The 27936-nt window shown below is 41.5% G+C and overlaps 1 protein-coding gene across 1 annotated transcript; it reads left to right on the forward strand.

The window, feature by feature from the left end:
- LOC126095041 (vasotab) lies at positions 1-27936 on the forward strand. The gene is made up of 3 exons (XM_049909712.1): positions 1-115; positions 9581-9733; positions 27768-27936. The coding sequence occupies exons 1-3, from the start codon at positions 49-51 to the stop codon at positions 27779-27781; spliced, it is 234 nt and encodes a 77-aa protein (XP_049765669.1). The 5' UTR covers positions 1-48; the 3' UTR covers positions 27782-27936.

Below are 27936 nucleotides of genomic sequence, written 5' to 3' on the forward strand. Positions count from 1 at the left end.
GTACGGAATTCCGCACGAGGAGACTGAGGCTTTTATAAGGAGCAGCTGATGCAACAGCTACTGCAAAGCGCAGTGGCCACCGCAGCTATGAAGTCGTACACACTGACTGTCCTCGGTAAGTGAACATATTCTCTCGTTAAAACATACGAGTACGTCTCTAGTGCTGCGTAAAGCGATAAACAGCACACGGCATGGAAGGTGCTTTTCTTTGCTGGTCGATTTCGATATTCTGCACCATGATTTCGAATGACCCTGGAGAATGATTCACAGTAAAACAGCCTTCAATCATACTTCAATTATTCTTTTCGAACACTCATTTCCTTATCTCCAGACGGCGGTAAATTCCCACAGATTCATCGATTAAAATTTCCTCCTGGAAATACGAAACTTAGCCGTTAATCTTCAACGTGAAAGTGACTAATGGCAATCTGATTGTGATATTACACGAGATTTGTTTCCCCCTTTTAGCTTCAGATGCCTCCTCTTTAGTCCAAATAATACATGAAATATCGACTCATACATACTTATGTATACAAGATAAATAAAACAACACGAATACTTAAGATCGTCTTTAAGGACGCCTTTTGAATTCTTCTTTTGAAAAGACGTCTATTCTTTAATTGTATTTTGTGTAGTGTTTCTGGATGTACTGACTGACTCCTCATATGCCGGTGATAGTAACATGTTAAATGATTGCAAGCCCCTGCGTGTGTAACTGTCTTGAGTTTTCGTAAGTGTGGCAGCTAGCGTAGCTTTGACGAGTATGATTTTGTGACCAGACTGTCGCAGTTCATGGTTCTGCTGATATCTCCTTGCGTGTAAAAGTAATTTAAATAAAAACGAGCGTAACTATTGACACTATTCCCTTCCCGTTAGTTCAAATACGATCTAGAAGACGCATCACCTTTGATGTAAGAAATGTGTCTCATTGCCCTCCTTGCCAATTAAGAAACATTTTCCGTAGGGATTGCTGCTTAACAGAATTCAATTTGTTAAGTGGTGGTGGAAAAAGGCATAGCATCTACCGAAGAACATCTCAATAAATTTTTGTTGTTGTAGCTGTCACTGGGGCCCGCATCGCGTGGTCGTGCGGTAGCGTTCTCGCTTCCCACGCCCGGGTTCCCGGGTTCGATTCCCGGCGGGGTCAGGGATTTTCTCTGCCTCGTGATGGCTGGATGTTGTGTGCTGTCCTTAGGTTAGTTAGGTTTAAGTAGTTCTAAGTTCTAGGGGACTTATGACCACAGCAGTTGAGTCCCATAGTGCTCAGAGCCATTTGAACCATTTAAGCTGTCACTGGGCCAGTAGACCCACTGATATGGTGTCCGTATCTTACTCCCATTAGATGTAGAAGTTGGTAGCTTTTGACGGCGTCATGTGCTTCTTTAGCATCTTCCCTTAGCAGCTCGGTGGCTGCTGGCGGTGACTTCAAAAGTTTTTATTTATCCTCCAGCCCCCATTTACCCACCCCCTCCCCCCGCCTTCGTCCAGTATGCACTACTGTAAACATATTGTTAAATCCACGGCTGGAAGCCACACTGCAGGCACTCTGGAACAAAGGTGACACAAATTAAATTCAGTTACACGAAATGATTGGACTGGCTGATGGATATCATACGATACGAGTAAAGTACGCTCATAAAACGCCGAACGTGATGGATACGTCATGACTATCAGTCTGACACAAATGTCCCATACTCACGACATATTCATTAAAACTGCCATGATGCATGGCTTTGTGAATTTGGATGAGACCACTCCCTAAGTTGAAATAAAAGACTGTTGTTCCGTCACCACTGAAGATGTTAGCAATTTATGAACATTCCTCTCGTATCGAACTAAAAGTGCATGTACACGTGTCATGCTTTGTGTTTTGTTCTTCACAGCCATGTTGCACGAAGTTTTCATTAAAAGTATGTGGTACAACGTTATTCGGGCGTCATTGGTGACTTCTGTTTTATAGGCTTTAGGTCGCGATTCAAGGTGTCTGCCAGTGCTAGACAAATCATCAGAGGCTATAAAGATTGAGAATGCAGGATCAGCAATGAAAAAATTCAACAAACTGAACTGTTTATACATATCCACGCAAAAGTCGGTTCGCGACGTCATCAATGGCTCTCAGAAATCACGAAGTTGTGCCGAGTGTTGCGAAGTTTGTAGAGGCGGAAAATCGGCACTGTTTGCTTTATTTAACGCTAAGAGCCACAATGCGTCTAATTTCATTTCATCTCCATTTCTATTAAAGTTTGTGCTTGTGAGTTCCTAAGGCCTCTCTGTATGTACTGGCATTATAATGATCGGATCTCGATAAAACCGTAATATAGGAGAAACGAATTTTTCCCTGGTGCCAGTGCATGATGTGATACTGCCAATCTGTCAGTATTTCCCGGAGAAACAGTCTTCGGAGTGCGACCTAAACCTATAAAAGAAGAATGACTAATGATGCAAATACCGACTGTGGAAGCCTGTATTGTTACTCAGCCATCTATGGAAGGTCGAGTGTAAGTTGAGGAATTGTGAAACCAGGATTATGTAGAAGCATTTTACTCCTACGACCAACTCGTAGATCTTTTCCTTGCAGGCTAGGTTCTTACATTCTCTCTTCGTACGTCTGCGGGCTTTCCCGGTTTTAATCGTTTGCTTTACGGTTCCTTCGCTCGTGACGTAACGGCATAGGTAAATCGAACACAGTTGCGTGCTGAATGCGAACTGGGATTTATTTCATCAACATCAGTCATACGAAACCCAATTTCCGTCTTCTCCCTGAAAGACGTGAATCAATGCAATCAGACGGATGCAGTTTTTACTGACTTTGAAAAAGCATTATCACGAACCCTAATTAAAGACAGTACGTTCATATGGCATATCAAACTAAATTCGTGACTGGACTAAGGATTGCTTGGCAGGGCGTTCACAGTACGTTATCTGGGGCACAGAGTAATCGACAGACGTAGAAGTAGCTTCAAGAGCGCCCCAGAGAAGTCTGTTGGGACATTTGCTTTTCGTGTTGTATGTTAATAATCGTACAGGCAATAACAATAGCAATCTCAGACTTTTTGCGGCTAATGCAGTTATCTGTAATGAAGTACTGTCGTTAGATGTTGACAAGATTTCAAAATGGTGGAAAGATTTTCAGTTTGCTTTAACTCTTAAGAAATGTAAAACTGTGCACTTCACAATCTTGTAATTCACTATCAGTAACTCAGTTTTGGTATCAGTCAAGTCATACAGATACATGGGTAACAATCTGTAGGGATAGGAAATGAAGTTATCGCATAGTTCGAATCATAGGTAAAGAAGATGACAGATTTCGGTTCATTGTTAAGATAATGAGAAAATGCATTCAGTGTACAAAGTGGACTTTTTACAGAAGACTGATGTGTCCATCCTCGAGCATGTGGCCCCATGTCAAACTGAAGAAACAGGACATATTGTACATGTGCAAACAAGAACAGCACGAGTGGCTACGGGTTTGCTTGAACAGCGATACAGAGATGTGAGAAAACTGCACTGGCAGCCTCTTTAAGACAGACGCTAACCAGGTTATCAGAATTACGTTAAGATTCTAGGAATGTACTATGGATCCCTATGTATCGCTCGTGTAGAGGCTGCGACGACAGATTTAGACTAATTACTGCAGGCACAGAGACATTTGAGTAGTCATTCTTCCTATAATCCCCAAGCGAATAGAATGGTGAGAACACCTACTACTTGGTAGAATTGTAGGTAATCTGCTACGCTCCGCACAGTAGTTTGCATAATGTTGACCGTACGAAAATACTCTCGTCGGCACAACGATGGGGTCTTCGGTTTGGTGCAGGAGAAGATTGAGCGGAACTTCAACGTATAAAATATTAATTCACTTTATTACAATATAGATATGAAGATTTACTTAACTTTGTACAATCCATTTCCGCAGGCATGTTCTAAGTATTTACAACTGTCTCTTAGTATTAAAGTATCATGTGATTATACAAATTTACAAGACTCACCACTTGGGAACAACTGACATACACGTTAATGTTCTGCCAAAGACATTTGACACACTGACGGCCTACCTAAGACGATGCTGTCGACTTGATCACTAACTGCCAACTGGGTCCAGCGTTCCTCTGATCAGTCTTAAGCAGACCGTCGATTGCGGCGACATAGTGAACCTATAGCACAGTGGTCTCCAACGTGGGTGTAATTACCCCCTGAGGGGTAAAATGAAATTTTCTGAGGGGTACAAACTAAACCATTCGATTCTGTTTCAGTCACGAAAATATATGATTTACGGAAGATCATTACTATTATCACAGTTTTGAAAGACTCTAATACTGATTGTATAAGTCATCAATAATTACTTTTTTCTATGAATAGCATTAATGCGGTGGAGGTTACAGGTTCCTCACATACTCCGCTCACTACACACATATGTTGTGTTTTGTCCTCTACATCGTTGATGATAAAAGTGAGTGGCCAAACAGGCAGAAATTTCTAAATTATATACCGAGAACATACCAGAAACAGTGACACAAACCCATCTACAGTATTTAACCATGTAAAAACTGATAATCACAACATAGACAAGAATGAAAATTCGATGCAAATTCTCCACATAACACAAAAGGCCCAATATTGAACTTTCTGGAAGAGACAGAAATATATATACACACAGCAAATATCCAGAAAATTTTTTAAAAGAACAAACGAATTTAAAACATATAAACATTTTTGATAATTTTGTTGAAATTATTGACCACGGATAATTTCATAAAACGAACACCAATATACAGCTGCAAAGATTTTACTATCACACAACTTCATAGATTTATAAAAACAAATCTGTAGCCATGTAACATCGCTGACATAACTCGAAGCTGTCAAACTTACAAAATGTTAACAAGATCTTGAAGATACAGGCCAACAAAGAAAAATTCCAGACATTACTTAGCGTGGAATTTATAATTTCGCCTGTGCTTTGCTTAAAAACGCACCAAGTAAGATATCTGACAGCAAGAGCGTCAACGACGTGATATGGAAGTAAGTCTTACGCCAAATATAAATAATAATTATTTATTACGTAAACTCACAGATATATGATCTAAGTACCGTACTAATGTTGCAGAGTGCTTGAATATGGCCTTTGAGCCGAAATAGGCCTATAGCCAATGAAAATAAAGTCACAATAATAACTGCTACACAAAGCAGAGTTTTGGCTTAATGTACGCGTAATGTCCTTACAAAACATATATAACGCTGCAAGCCCAGAAGAATTTAAAATTATTATTATTATTATTAGAGTGGTTTCACACAAAACATTAACAGCTTGAAGCCGAACAGTTTCTGCCAGTTCAGAAGTAAGGAGTGCAGCAATGAAGTGATTTACGAACAGTAGGTATAGTGCACGTAACTGAGCTTGCTTGATTTTAAACGTGCAGTGTGTAAGCCAAGCAAGTGCGCAATAGTGAGAAGTAATGCAGGGGAACTATATTTTGTAACAAGTGTGTAGCCTCACTGTGGGTAGTTACGAGGGTGCTTTGAAAAGTGCTCGGAACGGAATAGAAAAAAAAATTTCTTAAATCATTGAAACTTTTTTTATTTTTCAATGTTGTCTCCTTGTAGATTAATGAACTTGGTCCAACGATGTTCCATTGTCTTCATCCGATCTCGAAAATGAGTTTCCTCCAGGACTGCAAAATAGCTGTCAACTCCAGCTATCAGTTCTTCGTTTGAAGTGAATCTTCATCTACGAAGAAAAATTATCAGTTTTGGGAAGAGATGGAAGTCTGACGGAGCCATATCAGGTGAATAAGGCGGATGTGACAACAATTCATACCGTAGTTGGTGTAATTTTGCATTGGCGACGACACGTGTGCTGCCACGCATTGTCGTGATGGAAGATGACTTTCTTCCTAGCTAAACCTGGCCTTTTTTCGCGTATATTGTGTTGCAATTTGCCCAGGAGGTTAGCATAGTATTCTCCAGTAATTGTTTGCCCAGTGGGGAGATAATCTACAAACAGAATCCCCTTCGCATCCCAGAAACTGATGCCATGACCTTTCCTGCCGAAGCAATTGTCTTTGCTTTCTTTGGTGGCGGAGAATCATCATGTTTCCAATACTTTGCCTGTTGTTTTGTCTTGAGGTACAGTAGTGCACCCAAATTTCATTGGCGCAGAAAATCTTGTTTGTACTCCTAAAATGGACAAAACATTGTTCCGATATGTTCATTCTCATTCGTTTTTGGTCCTCGTCAAGAGTCGGGCGCCCATCTTGCATATAACTTTTTCATTTCTAATTCTTCAGTTAAAATGTGATATACCCTTTCAGGTGACATCTGGCAAACGTGAGCAATTTCACGCACTTCCTCCATGACCACTTTGTGCACTTTCGCAATGATTTCTGGTGTAGTGACATATCTTGGTCGACCACTGTGTGCATCATCATCAAAGCTCCCCCGACCAAATTTCATTTGTCCATTTGGCAACGGTTGAATATGAAGGAGCAGAGTCCCCTAGTGTATTCTGGAAATCGGCAACTTTGCTTTCATACCTTTCTTTATGAAGTACTTAATCATTGCTCGAATCTCGATTTTTTCCATCTTCGGAAATCACAACGCGGGAACAATAACAGAACCACGTCACCGCCACAGCTTTCTTCCAAGAGCACCGACGTGGCACGTGTTTGGTCAACAGTCCAACGAATATCACGTGAACAACTCGTTGCGCTAGCGCTGACCTCTAGTGGTGATTCCGAGAACTTTTCAAACCAGCCTCGTAGCTTTCTTTTCTGAGGAGTAGTTGTGGGTGGCAATTGTGATGCACGACGAATTCCTTTGGCATTTATTCTAACACACACACACACACACATACACACACACACACACACACACACACACACACACACTAAATAACATTCATCTTTCATCATTTTAAAAATAAAAGTGTTCCAAGAAAAGTCTTTCATTCCACAGTTTAGTTGGTGATAATGTGGGGGAGGAGGCAACAGATGGCAGGGGAGGAGGGGGGGGGGTGCAGCTACCTACTGATTGCACGCAGGGGCAATGGTCTAAGAAAGATCGGGAACCACTGCTCTAGGATGCCTGGCTATGTCGATGTTTTTGATTGGCCAGAGCGGGGTGCATCAACTCTACTCTTTTGTGGTTTCGATGCGAGGAGCCAACCTTGCTTTGGCACCCTATTCTACAGACGACACCACACATAGTATGGATATAGGCGGAGCTGTGGGTGTCTCACCGTGCATGGCACCTTTCAGTCGAAATACAAATTTTTCCACTGAGTAATTAAGTCCGTGACTGTGATTCACACACCAGAGAGTTCTTATTTTCGTAGCCCAGTTAACTCTAAATTATGCAAACAGAAAGCAGCGTAAATACGACTGTAGAGTGAAAAGTCGTCCTCGTGGCAGAGAGGCACAGGAGATGTTCAAAATGGTTCAAATGGCTCCGAGCACTATGGGACTTAACATCTGAGGGCATCAGTCCCCTGGACTTAGAACTACTTAAACGTAACTAACCTAAGGACATAACACACATCCCTGCCCGAGGCAGGATTCGAACCTGCGACCGCAGTGGTAGCGCAGTTCCAGACTGTAGCGCCTAGAACCGCTCGGCCACTCCGGCCGGCACAGATGTGTTTAGGATTCTGTTTTTATTTCGTTAGTGTATTTCGGAGACTAATGTAACACGTCGCGAAAGTCTTGGAGAGGATCGTAGAAAAACTGCTCAGAGACGAAATACCAGTAGGAGAGCAAGAGTTTAGATTTTCACCGGAAAATTGAACAACTGATGAGATTCTCGCATTCCCCTAACAGCTCCCCTAAAACTTCAAGAGCGGGACCAGGAATTAGATGTGGTCTTTATAGATCTAGAGAAAGCAAATGATTGAGTGACAGGAAGAAGCTAATATCTGAGAAGTATGTACGCTTCGTACAGGATATGTGCGAAAATGCAAGAACAAGGATAAGAAGCAGTATGGGCAGGACGGAATGGATACCTACTTTCGTCGGCTTGTTTGCAGATGATATTGCTTTGTGTAGGACCAGCAAAGATGATGATGAGTGCAGACTGGAAGACCGGAGGCGAGCACTGGAGGACAGAGAGCTTGAAGTAAAAAAATTGGAAATTTGTGGTAAGTTCCTATGGGACCAAACTGCTAAGGTCAGCGGTCCATAGACTTACACACTACTTAATCTAACTTAAACTAACTTACGCTAAGGACAACACACACACACATGCCCGAGGTAGAACTCGAATCCCCGACGGGGGGAGCTGCACGAACCGTGGCAAGGCGCCATAGACCGCTCGGCTATCCCGCGCAGCAGTTCTTGAAGTCAGTAGAACTAAAACGAAGTACTTACGTCTGGGCAACCAGGAAGGTGACAGAGTTATAAAGAAAGGGAAGAACCCAAGAAAGGCAGATATTGCCAAATATGTGGCAAGTAATGGAAACCTGGAACCTGGATGGAGGAATTTCAAAAGGACGTCTGGACTCATCTATTTCAAAAATGTAAATTTCAAAGTCAAGGGGAAGACATATAAGACAATTGAACGGCCAGAATTGTTGTGTTGGGGCAGAGGCAAGGGCAACTATCACGAACTGTTGCAACTGGCTTTGTGTAACAGAGATGGAGATATTGAGGTCGATATGTGGATTCACCAGGATGGACCGGATTCAAATGAGAAAATCCGAGGATCTGTAAAAGTTGTTGAAGTGCCCATGAAAGTGCAGGAGAGTAGAGTCCAGTGGTGTGGGAGTATTGTGAGAAGAGACCAAATTCATCTTGTAGGGAGAGTTATAGAAATAATGGAAGTTTCCAGGGATAGAGGAAGCACTAAAAAAAGAGGTGGATGGACTGCATTTGAGAGGACTGTAGAGACAAACAACTGACGGAGGACGATATGCGGAACCGGAAAAAGTGGAAGAAATTTGCCAAAAACGTACGCCCCGCTTAAGGCCGGGAAAGACGCTGTAAAAAAAGATGAGATGCGCGTTCGAGAATATCGTAATTCGAGGCTCAGGTAGACCTGCTCTGTGCTTCTGTTTATACGCATTTTTACAGTGGATGAGATGTTTATATGTGCATTTTAAATAGGTAAAGAGGAATTCTTTGTTTTCGACAGTAATAACACTTCTGTGTCCGGAATAGTATGTTATTCGGGGTCTTACAATGTGATTGTCACCGTATTGAATAATTTGCGGCATTGTGGGCAGGGCCTCCAACCATCTCGGGAGTTTGAAACTCTAATGCACCAGTTGGACACAATTTGGCATGATATCCCTCATGAGACCATCCGATCAATATCAGATCGAATAACTGCTCGCAGAAGAACCAGAGGCGGACCAACACATTACTGACTTGCACGATTTGTGAAGCTCTTGCTTTTGAATAAATCATCCAACTTTTCTGAAATTATAATCATTTGTTTGCCTGAACGTATATATCACATCTACCGATTTCCGTCCCCTTCGGATAATTCCTTCGTGGTGAATCTTTTTTTTCTGTCTTAGAGTGTATTTTCTTAGTGAGATCAGAATGTGGCAGAATATGTGTACCACTTTGGTGTTGTTCTTCCACAGTATTGGCGGCGCTCGTATGCTGTGCCTCATCAGAGGAATGCCCTACCTTCTGCCCACAAAACTACCAGCCAGTGGCCGCCCTGTGTGGCTCCGAAATCAGGGAGTTTGGAAATCGCTGTGAATTGGAAGCACACAACTGCCTGCACAATAACGGTATTTATGTATTATTAAGCCCTGCGTGGCTCCTGTTCCCGCCATCATGTATTTTACACCCTGTTTCTAACGTACTTCCATCTCACTACGTTAATTTAAATTACTACTATCACTGAGTTGCTGCTTTGCTTGACCGTGAGCGGCGTTAGCAGCGCGTATCGATATGTCCCCTCTCATAGTATCTTTGCTCGAGTGCTCTTACTTCCCGGTCGTTGTCTATCGTAAGCAGTTCGGATAGCGACTTCGGGTCTGTCAGTCAGTTGGAACGTGTCTGGAGTGCAGTTCGGACCTGCCAGTCGGGGAGTTGCAATGCGGCACTAGGGCAGTGGGGTTGGAGCAGCAGTGAGGTCTGCGTCGACGTGGCTCGCCCGACCATTGCCGCTGCACATCACTTGAGCCGGGCCACGGTCTTGGTGGATCGTCGGTCGGTCGTCCTAACGAACGACGCGGTTTGGCTCGCCGATCGTTCATATGTCGGCTGTGTGTGTGTGTGTGTGTGTGTGTGTGTGTGTGTGTGTGTGTGCCTGTGTGTGTGTGCGTGCATCGACTCTGATTTGTCTTCGTGCGTGCTTAGTTACTGCGGAGCGTCGTTCAAGTCTTCGTGTATGTGTTTGTCAAACTGTGTGTGTAGTTGCTGTAGTTTCAACTGACAACTTGTTTTAAGTGTTGTCGGCGTACTGGCAGTGAGTCGGAACGTCCGAGGAGGAGAGTTCACGGCGGCAGTTCGGGTCCTGAGTTGGGCCCTGGCAGTCAGTTGCAACGCGTCTGGAGCGCAGCCCGGGCCAGCCAGTCGCCGGCTTGCAGCGGCAGTGAGCCCTGCGTGGACATCGACCGCCCGACCGTTGCAGCCACGCATCACTTAAGCCGGGCCTGTGGCCCTATTCTGTATCGTTCATACCGATCGGTGTACTAGTTTTGTCTCGGTAGTGACGTCATTTTCGGTTCTTTATCGAAATATCCTATTCAGTAAGCTTCTGAGACCTGTTACCGAACGGTCCTCCCACCGATTTTACGGCACCGAGAGGTTTAGGATTTAGGTGTGGCTCTGTCGATCGGTGAGCTGTGGTGTATGTACACCTATAATTTGTTATTTTAAACATATTTAGCGGTTTTAGCTTTGGATTTAGTGATTGTGTTACTAAAGAATCACCAGAGGACACATCTGGTTGGAAAGTGAGTTCATAATAGACTATTTAGCTTCGTTAGAAATATGGTTAGATTAGGTTGTTACTGTGAATGATTACATAAAAAAATGTTTTCGGTCAATATGCTCTCAAAATACGTGTTATTTTTATGCAAATAAGAGTTTAAAGATCATTAAATATCAAGACATCGGCTCTGCTTATGTATATTACGTGAGTGCGAACTGACGTTACTAGTGACTTTGTGTACTTTTTGCCACAAATGGTGTAGTTAGTAATTATCTAAACGTGTTTACAATTTTCAAGTAACAATGGGAAGCAATTATGTGAAGCCTGATATTGGAAACCTTCCACACTATCACGCATTTATGACTTACACAGCTACGTTTGGCAGCGATGTCATCTACATCTACATCTACATCCATACTCCGCAAGCCACCTGACGGTGTGTGGCGGAGGGTACCATGAGTACCTCTATCGGTTCTCCCTTCTATTCCAGTCTCGTATTGTTCGTGGAAAGAAGGATTGTCGGTATGCCTCTGTGTGGGCTCTAATCTCTCTGATTTTATCCTCATGGTCTCTTCGCGAGATATACGTAGGAGGGAGCAATATACTGCTTGACTCTTCGGTGAAGGTATGTTCTCGAAACTTTGACAAAAGCCCGTACCGAGCTACTGAGCGTCTCTCCTGCAGAGTCTTCCACTGGAGTTTATCTATCATCTCCGTAACGCTTTCGCGATTACTAAATGATCCTGTAACGAAGCGCGCTGCTCTCCGTTGGATCTTCTCTATATCTTCTATCAACCCTATCTGGTACGGATCCCACACTGCTGAGCAGTATTCAAGCAGTGGGCGAACAAGCGTACTGTAACCTACTTCCTTTGTTTTCGGATTGCATTTCCTTAGGATTCTTCCAATGAATGTCAGTCTGGCATCTGCTTTACCGACGATCAACATTATATGATCATTCCATTTTAAATCACTCCTAATGCGTACTCCCAGATAATTTATGGTATTAAGTGTCAGCTTAGGTTCCTCAGCACAATAGTACGAAAATTGAGCACTAACTTCTGCTGTTTGGCGTGGCCAATTGCCACCAGTTGAAGGTGACAGTGAAGGTGCTAAATGTGTGCTACTCCTAAAGACTGAATATGATACCTCATTCTTTGAATGCTGTAATTTATGACTGCGATTATCTGTTGCCTTATTTATGTCATTTCATTGTAGCCATTTTTGTTATTTTTTTGTGGAATAAAGAAAAAGTAGTTAGCGCGCGGGAATGCCATGCCAAAGGACATGGTTTCGCGCACGGATGGGTGAAAAATTTTTTTCCCTCATCACGTTCTGAGACATTGTTATTCGTGTAAGTTAAGATTTTTCTGCAATATGCGTTATTACTTACATGTAAGAGCGCACTTCCTCAGTAATGATTTCGTGATTTCTGTGTGTTTAAAAAACGAAATATGAAATTGCTGCAGATGAAATTGCTGTGAGTGAAACAACCAACAGTGATCTTTATATTTTTTCTTGTTAGAAATAATTCACCACTTTTTCCGATTATGTGGCGATTTCCGAGTTGCGGTTAGTCAGAAATCTAAGAGCACAACTTAAATTACTGGGAATGTAACCAGCAGCGGACATCTTCGTGACCTTGCTTGTTACAACTGTTTATGTGCGATCGAATCCTCAACAACAGTAGACAGAGATGAAACATCGCCGCCGTAATATTTTTAGACTGTAGCACCATATCCGAAATATTTTCATTCACGAGATGCATGTTATAAGCTTCGACGAACTGCAGGAGCTCTCGAAAATGAGTTTTTTCAATTTTGTTTTTAAGACCCAAATCGTTGACGTATCATACAGGGAAGTGGGCTACTTAATCATTTGGATCTCTAGGAGCGACTTGTAACCACATTCTGTTTACCTTCTTATTCTTTGAAATTCTCAGAATCAATTTTTCGGGTGCTTTTATAGATTTATTAGTACAATGTGGTACTATTCCTAACTCATTTTCCGAAACGTAAAATCCAAAACACGATGTTAGTGTGAATAAGAATAAGTTGACATAATGCGGCATTTACGACAATCTGCAGAATACAGTCAATTACGCTATTGTTATTATGCATGCATGGAATCATGCAGTCAGGGAAACTGTAAAAATTTCTGTGAATTTCAGCTGGGACTCATGGGAATGGATATACTGCGCCTGATACTGTTAAGGAGGAGGCAAGAGCGATGAAGGCGGGCATGTCAGCTCGATGGAATGCGGTGTCATGCGTTATGGCAACGTAAACGCAATTTTCAGTACTAGGTAGAACAGCGCTCCTGCAGTGCGCATGCGTGGATCTGCGGCCGCTTGCTTTTCATTGGCTTGCGCGACACGAACCGACAACAGCGTTTCGGTTTTCTAGACCTGAACGGTATCGCTACCGAAATGCATACTGAATAATGCAGGGGCTCTAGTTCGAGTACTAGACCGTTCGGTGCTCTTGAGTACCGAAACGATCGGCACAATGGCGGAAAGATACAGAATGGGCACCCTGACCTTTGGTGGATTGTTGGTCGGTCGGTTGGTCCGAGGACATCCCCGTGCGGCGTAGTCGATTGGCCGCTGGCGGTCTCCGTGCAGTGTCGGAGTCTGTCTGGAGCTGTCCGATCGGTACGAGCATCATTGCTCGCCGACCAAGGACGTGAAGGTTGAGTGGTTTTGAACATTACGTTGTTGGTTCCGGCGTTGCTGTTGTGGAGGTTTTCCTGTGAGCAACACGAGTGAAGTGTTCGAGATAGCTGACGTCAGGTGGAATTGATCAAATTAATTTGTCCATAGTCAAGTGCCCAAGCGGAATTTTCTGCCTTGTGGCCGTTAGGATTCTGGTTACCTGCCCTGGCCGCTAACGTAGTTTTTAGGCAGTGTCTTTTCCTCACTTGTTGTTGCTGCCCAACATGGTGTTTAGATTTGGCAGCTCAGTTCACTTTCGCGTTTGTTTGGGGATAGTGATACTTGTAATTTTCTTTTGGCGCCTTGAATTCTCGTGTACTCGATCATGGCAAGCAAGCGGTTGGTCGGTCGGTCCGTGACCGTCCCTTGGTTGGGGTCACATGAATTAAGTGTAATTGCACTCACCACCTGTCTCCCCCTAGTGAACGAGGGCAGACCGATCCACTGGAGATTCCCGAGTGTCGTTTTCTTAATTATCCTTTTGGCAGTCTTAATATTGTTGAAATTTAACTAAATTTTATATTTTTAATTTGGCAAGGTTAGTTGTGGGCCTTCAGCCCTGAAAACATGTTCTCAGAGTTTCCTTTAAGTCCACACATTATCGCCTTCTGCTCTTGAAAGGTTATTGTAATTTCCTCTGAAAGATTTTACAAGTAATTGTGGGCCTTCCGCCGTTGGTGTTGCAAAAAGGAAATTTTTAAACTTAATGTGTTGTTTTACCGATTGTTGCAATAAATATTTCCTTAATTTCCAGAATTTAACTTTATGACCTTCAGCCATCTTATTGTTTTTGTTTGTCTCTTTCTGTGCACCTTGTGGATCATCAGCCCTGCTAGCATCTTAAAACATTGTGGCCTTCTTCCTTCAGTAATCGCCATGGTATATTTGGAATTTTGAAGATTTAATCCAGCGGCCTTCAGCCACTCCGCATGCTGATTTCATATATGTATACGATTTATCTTATTCGTAAATTTAACTGTGTGTCATGTCTTTTCAAAATTGAACTTATTCTAAAGCATCTGTTTGGCCGGCCGGTGTGGCCGTGAGGTTCTAGGCGTTTCAGTTTGGAACCGCGTGACCGCTACGGTCGCAGGTTCGAATCTTGCCTCAGGCATAGATGTGTGTGATGTCCTTAGGTTAGTTAGGTTTAAGTAGTTCTAAGTTCTAGGGGACTGATGACCACAGATGTTAAGTCCCATACCGCTCAGAGCCATTTTTGTACCATCTGTTTGGAGATCTTCAGCCGCGAAGCAATTTTCTTTCAAAGGTGTATTTGTGAACTAAATGGTAATAAATTACAATTGTGAAATGAATCCGACTGTAGCTCCCTTGGCCCTTTCCACAATCCTAATTACCTGTTAGCCCTACGTGAATTAGCGACGTTTCAATTACAGTATGTTTCCCTTTCGAAACCCATTCTTATATTCTTCCACTTTTTTGCGTACAGTTTCTTCAACCGTGTTCACGAGGAATTTTGAGTATGTTTTGTGTGCCATTGCAGAAGTGAGACACCTCTTGAATTGTTATCAACTTTGTTTGAGTCCCCATTTATGTAGTGGATGGATTAATGCTATTTTCCCTACTTCTGGAAAATATTCTGTTTTCCAAATGTTCTCAAAAATCAAAAGTAAAAGAATTTATGGTTTCTTATTATTATTACTATCATTTAAAATGTTAGTCACTTTTATTCACCTTGTAAGGTGTCAGGCAAATCCAACATCTTCCATGAAAACCCTGACATGATAAGCAAATCCAGTAGTATATCACATAGCTCCGAATAAATCGTGACATTAAATTAACCAAAGTAATACGAGTAACGAGTGAGCAAATGGAATACCACAGACTAACACAAGAATGCCTAAATGCATGTCATACCTTCCCACCGTGAGACAGACGCAGTTCCGAGGGGAGAAACGAGAACAGAAGCCGAGAGCAGAACCGTGTTAAGTTAGAAGGCCCTACGATAAGGGACGAACACCCACGTCGCCAGCTAACCGTTAGGACCACCCCCAGCCCATGTTAAAAGCTAGAGCCTTATTGTGAGACTTTCTCGCGTCTCTGTTACGTCAGGACCACCCCCCAGCCCATGTTAAAAGCTAGAGCCCTCCAGAAGAACAGTATAGATCTTGAGATAACACAAAAAGGGCTACCCCAGCTGCAAGTTTTAGCGTGAGACTTTTTCGCGTCTCTGTTACGTCAGGACCACCCCCCAGTCCATGTTAAAAGATAGAGCCCTCCAGAAGAACAGTATAGATCTTACGATAACGCTAAAAGGACCACACCAGTTGCAAGTTTTAGCGTGAGACTTTTTTGCGTCTCTGTTACGTTGCAAACTTTAAAAACATTGCCCCACCACGAAAAGTATAACGTTTCTCATTGGATAGACAGAATGTCTGTAGGCGGAGCTTAAGGTTAACATTGAGACCCTGATTGGTCAGATGAAAACACAGCCAGATAGTTTTTTTTTAAACCAACTTTGGTAAATTGTAGTAAGGAGAAGTTAGGAGAGAGTTGCTTCCGAGACGGCGAGGTGAGCGGAGCTGTGCTGCCCGCCGCCCCCTGACGAACACCGACAAGGTAATGAACGCACGCGATGTCGCATAACAGCGCATAAAGCTTCACTCAGAACTGCAGAAGTCTCATCTGTTACACCCCCTTTTTGCGTAATACTAGTGTCAATCGTCAATTAAAGCTCATGGTGTTCATATTTGCCACTTGAACTAAAAATCTGAAACGCGATGATTTTTCTGTTATGTAGTTATTGAGAAGCCACATCGGCCACTGTAATTTACGACAAGTTAGATAAGTAATTAAAGATAATTTAGGGTCACTGTAGACCATTTTGATAGTTTTCTCTTTTGTGAAACTTAATTTAAACCTAGATTATAGATGTGATATGGCATAGGCCATCCTTTGATCCATTGTAGAACTTGGAAACCCACTCAGGGAATATTCGTTCACATTTTTGATGAACGCAGTTGGTTTTTACCATCCTGTATTAAAACATTTCCTTTTATCAACAGTGTAATTTATAAACAAAGTTTTGTGAGTAGAATAAAATTTCTAATGGTAAACTTAACTGCTTTTTCGACATTATTTTACCAGTTAACTAAAAATAGGAAAGCCTTGAACCCCTTCCACTAAATTTAGTTAGTATTAAGATTATTTTACAGGGAGTGCAGTGGAACTGACGCTGAAATCATTAAGTATTTGGTTATATCATCGCTAGTCTCATTGAACTCTTCTGAACTCTACATGTCATGTATGGTCTGGCGTCTCCTTACCAGCAACAGGTCCCAAGTTCTAACTAGTCAATTCCCTAAATACACGCTCAGAGCGTCGTTGCGCGAAAGTGGTAGGGAGACACGGTATAGAACAAACAGACACCACACAGAATGTTAGAACGTACTTGTCCAGCATACTCTTCTGTTCTGGAGAACAGGGAAGTGAACCTCAGGTGGATCAGCTCAGGCTTGACGAATGTTGGCCTTGGCCATCAGTAAGTGCAAGTGTGGATTTTAGGCGGTTTGCCTTATACGTTTAAACGCCCAGTACAATGTTTTCACTTCTAGATGCGAAAGTGTGTTGTAGGTAAAATGATGGTGAAAAGGAATCGAAGGAAAGCATCAATAGAAGAAATGGTGGGATGGGAAGACGTACTTGTTTTGGGACGAAATGGTGGTAAAAAAGGGAAGATAAGACGCTATTACGTATATGCAGCTGAAGAATGATACAGCAGGAAAAAAAAAAAAAGAATTGTACAGGAAACCCCTATACAGCACCCTGCGCGAAAGAGATAATAGGTTGTTTTGATGAATAATCTTATCTCCCCTCATACCAGAGTAGCTTCAGAACAGAAACCAAAAACCTTTGAGCAGTTATTTTTAAATTGTATGTTTCAGCATCAGCTCATTCATATGGTATAAATAACGACAAAGACTGATTGCCAAGTTATCATCCTTCGATATGAATGAATTACATAGTAAGTAACAAGTTGATATGTAAGGTGCTTAAATCATGTGGTGATGCCTAGGTAATGAATCGAAACAGATAACGAACCGTCTGAGCGACCTGAGTCTGTAATATAATTTGTAATGCATTTCACTATAAAGTTTTCACTGTATTTCTCTAAAACAGTGTGCCTAGACAGTATGAACACAGAGCTAACCTCTGTCATCACATGAAGCTACAAATATTCAGGCACAGTGTAGCTGCTCTGAAGCACCCATAAAACGCAACGTGAGTAGGCTTGCAATTAATGAAGATGAACATGATTTTGCGGTATCTTTTTTACTACTGCTACTATTGTTGCAGACCTAGTCAGCACTAGGTTGTATTGAGATATTATCCTAACAAATGGTACAAATGTTAAAAGAAAGGGAAAACATCCAACAAGATAATTTTTTATTCTTTGTTTTTATAAGAAGAAAATAAGTAAAATATAGTTATTCTTTTATTTTTATGAGGAGAAAATAAGTGGCATATAGTTTTAGTGTTTATTATGCCTTACTTTTGTTCTTTATATACTGTCCATTTCAGAACTAATGACTTATTTTTATCGATAGTCTATTTTTTACTTAAGTCCATAGTCAATGACTGTTATTTTGTAGTTTATTAACTGCCTGGTGTGCTTATTTAGTTTTTCACACGTTTCTTTTGCACAATTCCTACATCACATAATTTGATTTCACACATTCACACAATCCTTTGAATGTTTAAGCATGAGGTTGGCGAATGATTTTGCACGAAGGTGATGGACTTGAGCGAGATGGATGTGGGCAAGTATTTGATGTACAGCTTCGTTCGTCATTCCTTGTTGGCTTTACAAGTGTGTGTTGCTGTTGTGGAGGTCCCATAATGTAATGGATCTGTGAGTGCAGAATCTCGTGGTTTACTGGCTTTGTATGCATGAAAGTCATCGTTATGTGTCGCTGAAAGCGGTCGTTTTTCGTTGTAATACTTCGCAGATGACTAGTTTACAATAGGATAGGGATTTGGGAAGGTATGTCGTCTATTCTTCATCCATCTTCTTTCTTGGTGTCAATCTTGCAAATCTTCAACTTCTGTTCTTCCTGATTTTTCTCTGCTTCTTACTTGCTTCTTGGTTCTTCTCTGGGCAGGATATGGAAATATTTATTGATAACTAGTCACTTTAAAGTTCTCCTCTTAGTAACAGTTTGATAAATTGTTTGGGCGTGTCATTTTTACTTTGTGGAAGTTTTCTTCAGTTTCGTGCATCAGCGTGCTGTTTAATAGCAGTAGTGTGACTTTTACACATATTTTTTTTGCCAGTGGTGGCTTGCCCAAGCCGTCTTCTCGTCAGGCAGTTTTTTGCTCACTCCGCTGAGTCGGGGCGTTCCGGGGTTTACGAGCGGCGAAAGTCCGGTGTTTGCTTGTCTGTCCCTTCAGCAGTAGAGTTACAAGTGCCCTTTGTTGGTCTCACTGTCCTTTCCCTTCTCTCAACGCTTCTGCCTTGTAGGAATCGTGTCCTGCTAATTACGTCCTTTCCTTTCTTGATACTTCTCGCGTTGCAACTTGTGGGTCGTTGCATCTCGTCCTTGCTGGAGTTTTTACAATGGTTCTTACAAAAAGTTTTACTTATAATCATCTAACATATGTCTAGTACCTACATTGTTTTACGCCTTCTTAAAAGCTTTACAAATTTCGGCGCCCTTTCCATGTTACAATTCTAAGATATTTTGATTCTTAATGTCTACAAGAAACCTCAAATTCGTTTTTTATTTTTGTGTAGTGTTGTGACGTATAGCATTTTAGTATTTCATGCTGTTAGACTATCTACGTTTTATCCCTTCACCTTAATGTATGGTACTATTGGTGTTATTTTTGTTTTTATTTCTATTTTTATTGAAACTACTTTCTTTTTCCCACCTTCCTCTCTCTTCATTCTTCTTTCTCCTGACGATATTATCTGCAATATAATCTTGAAATCTTGTGCTGATTATTTACCAGTAATAAAATTAATCTTCAGACTAGTACTGAAAGTGTTTGATACTGCCATTCTTAGGTAAAAATACCTCTGCTTTATCTCGTAAAATACCCTCTAATTCTCTTTTACTGTGTTCCGAAATACCTTGAACTTCTTGCAATTTTTCGTCGATTTTTTGATGGACTTCTAACATGAGTTGAGGCGATTCCCCCTTTTGTGCATACCATTCTAATTCTTCATCCTCTTTATCTTGCGTCATTCTTAATTGTTTGTTTATAACTGGTATTTCTTCTAATTTTAGCTTTTGCTCAAAGAGAAGTGTGACATTCCCGAATGTTATGCTACCTTTCCCCATATCTATTATCGCTCGTCTCTCATTTAAAAAAATCTGCATCTATAATCAAATCTACAGTTAGTTTAGGTATAATCACGAAGTTGGCTTCGATCTTTTGACCTTGACACGAAAGAGTTAACCTTGTTTGTCTCGTAACTTCCGTAGCATTGTTTCTAATAGGACCTCTTACTTTAATCTTACGTGTTTTCAGAACTTAAAATTCCTCATTGGCATTACACTGCATGAATAAATTTTCTGACACCGCAGTCAGTTCACTTCCGCTATCAATTACAATATTGACTGGGATATGCTTTACCATGGCCTTCACAATTGGTTGAATTTGAAAGGTTTGGTTCTGTTCTTCTTCTTGCATCAACGAATCCTCCACTGAATCACACATGTGACTTTTTAGGAATTTACCTTGTGAATTCGAACTTTCTGTAGGATAAGCTTCGACTGCTACTTCTCTCTCTTTTATTTCCCCTTCTCTATTTCTTCCTTCATTTACACTTTCTTCAACATCCTCTACTTTTTCCTCATCCGCATCTATCTTCTCCTTCTTCGTCGCTACTTCCACATAATCGCATCTAAATGCTCCAATTGTCACTTCATAACTTCCTTCATTATATACGTTGGGTTTGTAGTGTACCCCTTACTTTGGGGTTCTTCCGTGAAACATATAAAATAGAAAATCTGATTGATATCTTGAATTTTGGTGGTTTCAGTTACGGATAAGGCGGACTTTGTATTATTGATTGAGATCGTGCTGTAATTTGACCGTGCATGGCAGACCAGGTCGGCAACACTACAAAAAGCGACTGTACGGAAATAGCATCAGAAACTAATTGAAATTTACCTTATAATCTTGTTAGATACGCGTATTAATTACAATGTAGTCTTCATGGCTGTCCTCGTAATTTCTCTTGTAGGACGACCCGTCTTCCACTTTTCTCCGTCTGTTGAGAACTTCAAGTTGTCATTGTCATGATCAATTTACAAATTTGATGATAACCACCTCGAATCACTATTGAAACAACCTCGCTTTGTAATGTGATTTTAATTTCCACCCAAAAGCACATTCAACACATCGGCGAAAAATACACGTCTTTCGTATGAAGAGAAGAGAGAGAGAGTGAGTGTGACATCAATTAGTTGTTAAAAACAAAAAACCTACGCAAAAGTAAAAACTTTTAGACAAATGAAAGAACACAAAACTCCAAATATTTATTTATGTGCCATATGAAGTTTAGTATACAGTTTTGAAAACTACTAGTCTTTTTCAATGCGTTTTGAGAACTAAATTAGATTGCTCTTAAGAATTACAGTACAATTGTGGTGTGCATACTGTAAGACCTTCGGTACACACACCATTAGATTATTTGACTTGTCGCTCTAACGAAGTAGGCGAGTGTCAGCAATATATCTCGTGGTCTTATCGTGGCGAGTCTATCTTCTGCCGTTAGGTCAGACGATAGAAATGCCACTTGCACACTTAGAGTAGCAGATTGACGGTGACCAACTTTAAAAAGAACTTGCTTAATTTTCACACACATTTATTAAAATAATAACAAATATAGAATTACTTAACTTGATTCTGGATGCTATTTACAATTGACAATCTGAAGTTCCTTTGGCCTTGGTACGTTAATCTTATTCTCATATATCTCTGATACTTGACAAAGTGTCTATTCATTTCTCTTCATGGCTATGTACCGGAATATGGTAATATTATTAGACGCAGACTGAAACTTGACTGTAGACTGGTACAGACTAATGCAGACTGGTACAGCTTAATGCAGACTCATGCAGACTGACTGATCGCGCGTTCAGGTATCACTGCGTGAGTGTGATCCGCGAGGAGAAAAGGTTCTACGTTAGCAGGCTGCGTTACATATTAATACGCGGATCGGCGGAAGCAGAATTTGGTCCGTCTCTAAGGCAGCGCCATCTCGTAGTGTGGAGATGGACGAGCGCTGTGCCTGCACTGTTGTGCTTAGCGGGGCGCGCTCTAGTGGGAAAGTTGTGTATGCGCTGACTATGCGGAACTATGTACACGACACCGTCTGTTATCAGTCTGAAAATAATGGTGATGTATATCGAAGCTGATTGCTACTGGCAACTTGAAAATAAGACGGAAACGAGGAAAAGAATAAATTATGAGGAGTGTTTTTTAAGTAAGGTCCGTTTGCGTGTAAGTACACAACGAAAGGTTATTTCAAAAAAGCAAATTTATTTTCAGAAAGTACATACTTCACTCTGTTTTTCGACATAGTTGCCAAGTTTGTTCAAACACGTATCATACCTCTCAACCAATTTTAAAATACCCTCTTCATAAAAACTTACAGCCTGTCATTTTCAGTCGTCGCCATCACTGTAATGCTTGCCACTGAGGTGTTGTTTGAGGTGGAGGAACAGGTGGTAATCGCTCGGCGCAAGATCAGGACTGTAGGGTGGGTGCTCTAAAACTTCCCAGCCAAAACTGTCCAATAAATCGCGGGTCTTACCTGCAGTGTGAGGTCTTGGATTGTCATGGAGAACGACAATTCCCTTTGTCAGCATGCCGCATCTTTTGTTTTGAATTGCTCTGCGTAGCATTCTCAGGGTTTGGCAGGATGCTTCTGCATTGATAGTGGTTCCTCGTTGCATGAAGTCGACCAACGAAACACAATGTCTATCCCAAAACACCGACGCTGTGATTTTGCGCTGGGATTGAATCTGTTTCGCCTTCACCTTCACAGGCGAGTGTGTGTGTCTCCATTCCATGCTCTGCTGCTTCGATTCGGGCATGGTATGCGAAACCCATGTTTGGTCTCCAGTTACGATCTGACTCTTCGTGATAACGAGTCAAGAACTTCATCGCACACTCAAAACTTTGGTCTTTGTGGTCCTCTGTTAGGAGTTTCGGGACCCAACGGGAGGACAGTTTCCTAAACTTTAGGTGTTCAGAAACAATGTTCTAAGGCACTGATTTCGGCACCTAAGGAAATTCGTTTGTGAGACCTGTTATTGTGAAGCGCCTGTTCTCACGAATCCTCGCTTCAACTGAAGCCCCCAAATCGTCTGTAATAAAAGAAGGGCAACTGGAGCGGTCATCATCATGGACGTTGTCACGGCCGTCTTTGAATTCTCGTACCCACTTACGCACATTGCTTTCACTCATAACAGTATCGCTGTACACTTCGCAAATCTGTCGATGAATTTCTGCAGCAGACAGGTTCCTTGCTGACAAAAACCATGTATCACTGAGCGACCCTCACACGCGGCGCCTGAGTTGATAGTCTTAAACATTTTGAAAGCACGGAACAAAGCCGTACAGGTTAGCTACAGAGCTGAAACTGAGCACAGTTGTTCCTGAGGCATGCCGGTACACAACGCACGAGCTCGTTGCGGTATGCGCGCGAATTAAAAAAAAAAAAAAGAAAAAAAAGAAAACAAACGCCTTATATGTTGTCAGGCAAACACTTATAAGCCAAAACATTATGATCACCTACTTAAAAGCGTGATTCTGTGTGCCATGGATTCTACAATTATTTAATAGGTTTCCATAAGTTTGTGGCACCACGTACCTACGTACAGGTCACACATTTCCCGTAGCTGACGGGTGGATGGTTTCTGGACGCGGAGCTGGTGTCTGATAGTGTCCCAGTTGGGTTTCGTAGGATTCGTTGTTGTTGTTGTTGTTGTGGTGGTGGTCTTCAGTCCAGAGACTGGTTTGATGCAGCTCTCCATGCTACTCTCTCCTGTGTAAGCTTCTTCATCTCCCAGTACCTACTGCAACCTACATCCTTCTGAATCTGCTTAGTATATTCATCTCTTGGCCTCCCTCTACGATTTTTACCTTCCACGCTGCCCTCCAATACTAAATTTGTGATCCCTTGATGCCTCAGAACATGTTCTACCAACCGATCCCTTCTTCTAGTCAAGTTGTGCCACAAATTTCTCTTCTCCCCAATTCTATTCAATACCTCCTCATAAGTTATCTGATCTACCCATCTAATCTTCAGCATTCTACTGCAGCACCACATTTCGAAAGCTCCTATTCTTTTCTTGTCCAAACTATTTATCGTCCGTGTTTCACTTCCATACATGGTTACACTCTGTGGTGTCACCGCCAGACACCACACTTGCTAGGTGGTAGCTTTTAAATCGGCCGCGGTCCGCTAGTATACGACGGACCCGCGTGTCGCCACTGTCAGTGATGGCAGACCGAGCGCCGCCATACGGCAGGTCTAGAGACAGATCCTAGCACTCGCCCCAGTTGTATAGCCGACTTAGCGAGCAATGGTTCACTGACAAATACGCTCTCATTTGCCGAGACGATAGTTAGCATAGCCTTCAGCTACGTCATTTGCTACGACCTAGCAAGGCGCCATTACCAGTGTATAGTGATTATAAAGCCTGTACAGTCAGACCGATGTTCTCCAATAGTGGATTAAAGTTAAGTATTCTACCAGTTACTCTTGTTTTGCTAGTCTTATTTCTCTGACCTGTTCCAGACCTCACGCCAGCCTGCGTGAGCTTAATCGCGTGCCTTTCGGCTTCCTCAAAACTCCGTGAATTGGCTCCTGCCAATTCACTACACACTCCATACAAATACTTGCAGAAACGACTTCCTGACACTTAAATCTATACTCGATATTAACAAATTTCTCTTCTTCAGAAACACTTTCCTTGCCATTGCCAGTCTACATTTTATATCCTCTCTACTTCGACCATCATCAGTTATTTTGCTCCACAAATAGCAAAACTCATTTACTACTTTGTCTCATTTCCTAGTCTAATTCCCTCAGCATCGCCCCACTTAATTCGACTACATTCCATTATCCCCGTTTTGCTTTTGTTGATGTTCATCCTATATCCTCCTTTGAAGACACTGTCCATTCCGTTCAACTGCTCTTCCAAGTCCTTCGCTGACAGAATTACAATGTCATCGGCGAACCTCAAAGTTTTTATTCCTTCTCCATGGATTTTAATACCTACCTTTAATATCTTATTACCTACTTAATTCAGACAAGCCAAATTTGATGTGCAAGACATCAACGTGAGTTCACTATTATGCTCCTCAAACCACTGCAGCACGATTCTGACCTTGCTACGTGGACAGTTATACTGCTAGAAAATACTATCGCTGTTGAGGAAGACTCAAGCTACAGGGTTACAGGTGGTCCCCAATATGTTCATTTAGTCCGTAGCTGTCATGGTGCCTTCGATTACTACCGCAGGTGAATGTCCACAATAACATAATAGTGCTGCCCACGTATATTACATAATAAAAATGGCACTTGTTGTGAAGCCCAGATGGTCACTTTACAATTAATATTACACCTTGATACCTGCTAATGTGATAAACATTCGTGCAGTAATCCTCTGCAGGCATCGGTAGATAAACGGGAAAAATAAAATAAAAACAATAATCGGGTTTCGAACATGGAGCGCAAAAGTGTGAAGCCTCGACGTAACCATTATGCCAACAAATCGGCTGAACGTATCGCCTGCTAAAAGGTATTTAAATTACTGAGGAAACTGCGATTTCTCACAAAACGGTCGGGTATCTACATATGACGTTACTACTCTACAATGACATAGAACATTAATAAAATTGATGAAAATGAGAGAAGACATGCAAAAGAGGGCATGGAACATCTTAAGTTTTTGAATTTTCAATTCTTTAATTTAAAAATTCATTTTAGCAATGATGAGAGGTATGCTTTTAGTCTCTCTCTCTCTCTCTCTCTCTCTCTCTCTCTCTCTCTCTCTCTCTCTGTGTGTGTGTGTGTGTGTGTGTGTGTGTGTGTGTGTGTGTGTGTGTGCGTGTGTGTGTGTGTGTGTGGTGTGGGTGGGTGGTGCGTGGCTGTCGTCATATTTTTAAGAAAGTTTTATTCCTTAGTTCATGTCAATTCTTTACAGTTTTATCACTTTTAACCACACTAGTCTGATAAGAGAATTTGTACAAGCGCTAAATATTTCGCTGTCGTGCACCAAAAACCAACATTCATTACCACCTATTTCCGTTAGATGGATGAAGAAACGCCGTCGCCAATTTTACAAAAATGTGCGAGAATTACAAAGAGTAACATGTTTAGATAGACGATTCAACTAAAAGTACAGTGCCACCACAGGGCATGTATTGGGGCCAACTATTGCTGTTACTATCTGTAACTGCACCGACTGAAGGCTATTCTGTGGCTACAAATGACGACACAAAACACAGTTTGGGCATGCAGCAGCGAATCATCGCTAGCAGTAAAGGAGAAGAAAATTATATTCTTGCTGCAGATTGGTGGTTACTTCAATCAGTATTTTGTTTGTACTCCAATAGCGAATAATAGCGAGCGCCAATAACAGAGTTTACCTGGTTTATATGACTGTGCTCTTCTCTCTCTCTTTCCTTTCAAGAACGCAAACACGACTATTCCAAGTTCTACATTGCGCATTGTCAGTAAGCTAATAACAGTGGGGGGAGGGATATGGGTTCGTAGCACTTAAAAATATCGTGCAGAAATAATGTCGGCTTTTTCGTTCCTTTTCTTCCTCCTTTCGAAAGTGCGCTTTTTGCACCGGAAAAATCTTGTTCTTCAGTAATTTGGTATGTGTTTCTGAGGTCCGGTTCTACATCATTCCGTTAATTTACTCTACGGCAGGAGCTGTAATGCACACCATTCGCCTGCGCATCTTTTGGACCGTTGAGTATGTTTGCGTATGGCGTGTTTCTGAGTCGAAGATAACAAATTGTCAGCATTAAGGATATGACTGGAACGATCATTCGGAGCACAAAAGTCTAGTAAACATGAACTCTGGAATGCATTCCTTATGAACTACGAGCGCTTGTTCATCTTCGCGATTGTGAAACACATCTCTTCCACTGAACAAGTGCTCCTAACTATTAAGGTATACATTTTAGAGTCCATATATACTAGACAGTTTTTCGTTGTTTTGATCCATACTGCCTCCTTCCAAAATATGGAAAGCAAAAAGCTCGCAGTAGAACAGATTTCTTTCACAGTATCGAAGATGAAGAAGTGCTAGTAGCTCGTAAGATATGCATTTCAGAGCCCATGTTTACCGGACATTTTTGCTCCGAATGCTCGTTCCTGTCATATTCTTAATACTGACCATTCCTTTTGGGGCACCATGTATGTGTTGGATATTGACGATGTATACTCTTCTCTCTAAGAGTAATTCAGCAAAAAACTGTTCGTGGAAAACTGAAAATAGCTGCTACTTTTGAGCTTCGAGGAAACTTACCATCAGACTTTGCAAACAGCTTCTTATGCCATATTTTTTACCTTTATTATTACCAAGTCTGTGTTGTTTGCCAGCTATGACTGTATAGACTAAGTTACAAAATTGATATATTACAGTAGAAATAACGCGTAATATAAAAACAAATTTTAACAGATTAACCATTTTAGTCTGGATATATTTAATCTACTGCTGAAATTTGAGTTCTCTGATAGATTCACTAGTTTTGGAGGAAGTCCAGTAGATCCATTCATTGTGAAGAAACTGGAGAAGAAGATATTTGGAAAGTCTGATGGTAATTAGACGCGGTCCAACTTTCGTGCTACTTTGTGCAGCATTCATAATGGGCCAAAGAAAACTCAGTATAGTGTATGTACTTCTAAAAAATCTAAACTTTGAACTCGTGAATAGTGAAATCCTAAAACTCAATCAAATAATGATGCTGAGAATGGTGATTACGACTTAACGTCTCTTTCTGCAGCACAAGATTTGTTCTTCTAGTACTTAACGAATCAGTTTTTTGACAAATGTGCTTCACAGCAAACTTCATATTTTAAATGGAATATTCTACAAGCATAAACAAACACATTATGTTTATTACATTAATACGGAAAAGTATTTAATTTCATCATTATGTTCTGTTTCAGAATGCAAAGGCTGACGTTACCAGGAGCGATACGACGCCAGCAGTACTTTGTTGGCTGATGCATCAGTCGAAGAAATGGTTGAGAGACATTTTTAGAGGTTTTGTGATTTGCTGACGGAAACAGATCAATTGCAGAAATTAAAAACAGAAATGTGGGCGTGTTATTTTCA

The sequence above is a fragment of the Schistocerca cancellata genome, chromosome 8 (assembly GCF_023864275.1).
Source record: "Schistocerca cancellata isolate TAMUIC-IGC-003103 chromosome 8, iqSchCanc2.1, whole genome shotgun sequence".
Lineage (NCBI taxonomy): Eukaryota > Metazoa > Arthropoda > Insecta > Orthoptera > Acrididae > Schistocerca > Schistocerca cancellata.

Bases quoted from the DNA above. Each gene is read 5' to 3' on its own strand.
- LOC126095041 (XM_049909712.1), top strand. From the start codon at position 49: ATGCAACAGCTACTGCAAAGCGCAGTGGCCACCGCAGCTATGAAGTCG. The intron at 116-9,580 runs GTAAGTGAACAT...GTTCTTCCACAG, and splicing joins GTACACACTGACTGTCCTCG to TATTGGCGGCGCTCGTATGC.